At 48.4% G+C, this 5,391-nt stretch overlaps 1 protein-coding gene across 2 annotated transcripts in view; it reads left to right on the top strand.

Annotated features, from left to right (window-relative positions):
* Positions 1-482: 482 nt before the first annotated feature.
* LOC116627732 (glutathione S-transferase theta-2B-like) overlaps positions 483-5,391 on the top strand; it is a 15,294-nt gene continuing 10,385 nt past the window's right edge. For both annotated transcript variants that reach the window (XM_032397618.1, XM_032397617.1), the window contains exon 1: positions 483-594. In XM_032397618.1, coding sequence (XP_032253509.1) covers positions 483-594 — 112 coding nt within the window. The remainder of the gene's footprint in view (positions 595-5,391) is intronic.

The following is a 5,391-nucleotide window of genomic DNA, read 5'->3' as shown; positions in this document are numbered from 1 at the left end:
GCTCCCTCCTCCCCTCCCTTCAGTGCGCTCTATCCTCCCCGCGCTCTCTTAGCAGTGCGGCGCCCTCCCACCCTGCGCCGCCTTCCTTGCGGTATGCCCCTTCCCACCAGCGCGCCCCTCCCCGCAATGCACCCAGGAGCTGCTGAGAAACGCGGGCGGGCCGGCAGGTCACCGCGCCCCGCAATATTGGCAGCTCGGTGTGCACGGAACTCTCGCACAACACCTGCGATCCGGCGCGGCGCGGGCTCGGCCCGGAAGGACCAAGTCTAGAGCCCGGGCACGGTCCCGGCTGGAGCCGGGTGGGGGGGGGGGGGGGGGGGGCAGGGCAGGCATTGGTTGGGGCAACTCCCTGGGCAGTGCTCTCTCGCCCACTGGTGGAAGCCCCAGGGGGGCGGGGCCCGAGACCCTATATCTCAGAGCGCCCTAATCCTGCCATAGTCGCTGTGCTGGAGTGCTGTCGTCCCGTCCGCGCTGCCACCGCCATGGGCCTGGAGCTCTACCTGGACCTGCTGTCCCAGCCCTGCCGCGCCGTCTACATCTTCGCCAAGAAGAACGGCATCCCCTTCAAGCTGTGCATCACGGAGGTGTTAAAAGGTGGGCCCAGGCCAGCTCTTCAGGTGTCCATAATCCCCGCGGGAACCACAGGCTCCTGGCCCTGCAGCTTCCTTCTTTTCCAGACAATTCCAGCAGCCCGTATCCCTGAGAGCCCGCAGGATGAGGAGAACAAAGGCAAAGGAAAGTAGATAAAAATGAAATTTCCATACAACTTGTAGCCCATTGACAAGTGCTTGGGATCCGCAGAGTATGACAAGCCTCCAAGAACTCACACTGTCTTTTTTTCCTTTTTAAAGATGCATTTATTTTAGAGAGAGTGTATGTAGGTGGGAGGGGTAGAGGGAGAGGGAGAGAGAGTCTCAGGCATAGAACCCACACGGAGCTCCATCCATGACCCTGAGATCACGACCTCAGCCAAGAGTCGGGTGCTCAACCAACTGTGCCACCCAGGCACCCCTACAGATGAGTTTAAAAAAATTTTTTTTATTATGTTCAGTTAGCCACCATATAGTACATCATTAGTTTCAGATGTAGAGTTCAGTAATTCATCAGTTGCATATAACACCCAGTGCTTATCACATCAGGTGCCCTCCTTAATGTCCATCACCCTATACCTCCGCCCCCCTCCCCTCCAGCAACCCTCAGTTTCTTTTCCATAGTTAAGAGTCTCTCACGGGTTTGTCTCTCTCTGATTCTCCCCACCCTTCAGTTTTCCCTCCCTTCCCCTATGGTCATCCATGCTATTCCTTACGTTCCACATACAAGGTGAAACCATATGAAAATTGTCTTTCTCTGCTTGACTTATTTCACTTAGTATAATACCCTCCAGTTCCATCCATGTCGATGCAAATGGTGGGTATTCATCCTTTCTGATGACTGAGTTATCCATTGTGTATATGTACTACATCTTTATCCATTCATCTGTTGAAGGGCATCTCGGCTCTTTCCACAGTTTAGCTATTGTGGACATTGCTGCTATGAACACTGGGGTGCTTGTGCCCCTTCTTTTCACTACATCTGTATCTTTGAGGTGAATACCTAGTAATACAATTGCTGGGTCGTAGGGTAGCTCTATTTTTAACTTTTTGAGGAACCTCCATCCTGTTTTCCGAAGTGGCTGTACCAGCTTGCTTTGCTACCAAGTGTAAAAGGGTTCCCTGTTCTCCACATCCTCTCCAACATTTGTTGTTTCTTGCCTTGTTAATTTTTGCCATTCTAAGTGGTATAAGGTGGTATCTCATTGTGGTTTTGATTTGAATTTCCATGATGGCTAGTGATGTTGAACATTTTTCCATGTGTCTGTTAGCCATTTGTATGTCTTCTTCGGAGAAGTGTCTGTTCATGTCTTCTGCCCGTTTTTTGACTGGATTATTTGTTTTTTTTGGGTGTTGAGTTTGAGAAATTCTTTATAGATCTTGGATACCAGTCCTTTATATGTAATGTCATTTGCAAATATCTTCTCCCATCCCATGGGTTGTCTCTTAGTTTTGTTGACTGTTTGCTTTGCTGTGCAGAAGCTTTTTATCTTGATGAAGTCCCAAAAGTTCATTTTTGCTTTTGTTTCTCTTGCCTTTGGAGATGTATCTTGAAAGAAGTTGCTGTGGCCGATGTCAGAGGTTACTGCCTATGTTCTCCTCTAGGATTTTGATGGATTCCTGTCTCACATTGAGGTCTTTCATCCATTTTGAGTTTATCTTTGTGTATGGTGTAAGAGAATGGTTGAGTTTCATTCTTCTGTATGTAGCTGTCCAATTTTCCCAGCACCATTTATTGAAGAGAGTGTCTTGTTTCCATTGGATGTTTTTTGTTTTTTGTTTTTTTTTAAAGATTTTATTTATTTATTTGAGAGAGAGGAGGAGAGGAGAGAGAGAGCACATGAGAGGGGGGAGGGTCAGAGGGAGAAGCAGACTCCCTGCAGAGCAGGAAGCCCGATGCGGGACTCGATCCGGGGACTCCAGGATCATGACCTGAGCCGAAGGCAGTCGCTTAACCAACTGAGCCACCCAGGCGCCCTCCATTGGATGTTTTTTCCTAATTTGTCAAAGATTAGTTGACCATAACGAGTCGAGAGTCCATTTCTGGAGTCCATTAACGTAAGTGCTTTACTAGAGGTAAAAAGCAATCTTAGCTCGACAATAGCCAGACCTTCAGAATCCTGTATGTCTACTTTAACATATGAAAATCCTTTTGGAGGGGCGCCTGTGTGGCTCAGTTGTTAGAGCGTCTGCCTTCGGCTCAGGTCATGATCCCAGGGTCCTGGGATCAAGCCCCACATCGGGCTCCTGCTCCGCGGGAGGCCTGCTTCTTCCTCTCCCACTCCCACTGCTTGTGTTCCCTCTCTCACTGTGTCTCTCTCTGTCAAATAAATAAAATCTTAAAAAAAAAAAAAGAAAATCCTTTTGGAAACTTCCTTTGTCTTTACCCTCTCCCAACTCAAAAGTATATAACCAATCACTCCTTACAATCCCAGTGGAGCTCTGCCCACGGGTCCTGTCCCACACTTTAATAAAAACACCTTTTTGTACCAAAAACATCTCAAGAATTATTTCTTGACCATTCACTCCCAGCCCACATCAAATCTTTTTGAACCCTGAGCAGGGGGCCTGAGTCTTCTCATCTGGACTCTGAGCCTCTGTGCAGACTTGGTGAGTGCTTACTTCCTCTTCTCTTCCTTTATGTTCATTTTAGGGGCTTTTCAAGGAGTACCTCTTATTGGAACACTTTCATGTTGATTGCTCAGGCTGCAGTCCTCTAGCCCGTGGCTATTCTATAGGGAGGAGAAAGCCTGCGTTTTAGATAGAAGTTAGTATTCTGGCTGGGATGGTCATAAGACCCAGAAACTTGATGCCCTCTCTTTATTCCCGTCCTCATACAAAGTCGTCTGTCTTGGGCATGGGACAGTCACCTAAGTCACAAGCATGGCTGCCAATCTTAAGACTCCCATGTGAGGTTTCCTCCTCATTGGTCCAAGGGGATCCCCTTCACATCTCTGGTCTAGCCACTTCTGGCCACGAAACCTCTGCCCGGCACCAGCTGAAACCAGTACCTGATTGAATTAAAACCCAGCTGGGGGTGGCATCTGATTTTGGCTCAGGTCATGATCTCAGGGTCCTTGGAATGAGTCCCCTGTCATCCCCCTGTCGAGCCCTGTGTTGGGCTTCACGCTCAGCGAGGAGTCTGCTTCTCCCTCTCCCTTTGCCCTTCTCCCCATTTGTGCTTGCGTGCTCTCTCTCTCTCAAAATCTTATTTTTTAAAAAGATTTTATTTATTTATTTGACAGAGAAAGAGGGAGCACAAGTAGGGGGTGCAGCGGGCAGAGGGAGAAGCAGACTCCCTGTTGATCAGAGAGCCCAATGTGGGGCTTGATCCCAGGACCGTGGGATCATGACGTGAGCCGAAGGCAGATGCTTAACGACTGAGCCACCCAGGTGCCCCTCAAATAAAACCTTAAAAAAAAACAACCCAAAAAAACCAACTGGGGACTGTTTCCTAGGTAAGTTTGCTGTAAAGACTGAATGTTTTGGAATGTTGCTTAGACCATGGTTGATTTCCATCTTCACTGTTTCCTGTCAATGTCCCCTACTATTTAAATTACAAAATCAGGTAATTTCCCCTTGTAAAACTTTTCTAGTGTTTCTCATGGGTTAAAAAGGGCCGATTCTTCGTGGCTCAGTGTTTTGGTGGATGTTTTTGCCTGGGATGCAATGGGGAAGCGGGGGTGGGGGAATGTGAGGGGACATGCTGGCATCCCTCCTACAGGGCTGGGTGGTGGTCATAGCCATTTCTGTCCAGGGATGCCTCCAGTCTCTTTGACACCAGGAACCTCTGACATATCCTGCATGGAATAATCCCCGGGAGTTGTGTGTGTGTGGGGGGGTTCCTTGGTAATAGACCTTCTCTCCTTTTTTAGGAGCATGGGATCTTCTTCAGTTCCCAAGGACTCTCCCTTGGGATGCCTTTTAACTCCCTGGAAACTATTCAGATCTCACGATTTAAGAAAAAGATGACTGATCTTCTGTAACACTGCACGGCCTCAGTACTCCTTAGAGACAAGGAAAAATGGCCCATTTTTAAAAAAAAAGATTTTATTTATTTACTTGACAGAGAGCACAAGCAGGTAGAGTGGCAGGCAGAGGGAGAGGGAGAAGCAGGCTTCCCGCTGAGCAGGGAGCCCAATGCGGGGCTCCATCCCAGGACCCGGGATCATGACCTGAGCCGAAGGCAGACGCTTAACCCGCTGAGCCATCCAGGTGCCCGGGAAAAATGGCCCATTAACGAGACATTAAACTTCAATAAGATCTATCAGTTAGATCTCTTCTGCAGGAAACAGGGCAAATGGACAGAGGTATGCATGGCCCTAAATCAGGACCCTGACCTAAGGATCTCTTGTAGAATGTGTTTGGCTGCCAACCAGGCTAACAAGCTGCCTCCCTATATATTGGATAATGATAGTGTAAAGAGGCCACCTCCTCCTCTATTTAATAAACACAGATTGCTGGAGGAAACCCAGGCCATCCCGACGAAGGGGATGTTGACTCTCTCACTGGGCCTCCTAATAGACCCAGGTTATTCTTGTTGCATATGGGGCTTCTCCCTCATTCATTTCCCAGGTTAATGGTTATGATGATTGGAGCGAATTGTCTCTGGTTAGTCTACCTCCGACGGGGACTTTAAGGAATATTCCCAAGCCACTGCCGAAACTCCTTTTGTTTCAGTGAAGTTCCCTGTCTTCTTTGGCCCAACATGAACTGCCAGTCTTCACTTGTTGGTGGAAGAAAAACATGTATCTGCTCTTCTGTCTGAGCTGATGAGCTTTAGAACTGGGAGTCCTTTCTC

Source organism: Phoca vitulina, unplaced genomic scaffold (genome assembly GCF_004348235.1).
Source record: "Phoca vitulina isolate PV1807 unplaced genomic scaffold, GSC_HSeal_1.0 scaffold100, whole genome shotgun sequence".
NCBI lineage: Eukaryota > Metazoa > Chordata > Mammalia > Carnivora > Phocidae > Phoca > Phoca vitulina.
The sequence above is the reverse complement of the archived record's forward strand: the minus strand, read 5'-3'. Positions and strand labels throughout refer to the sequence as shown.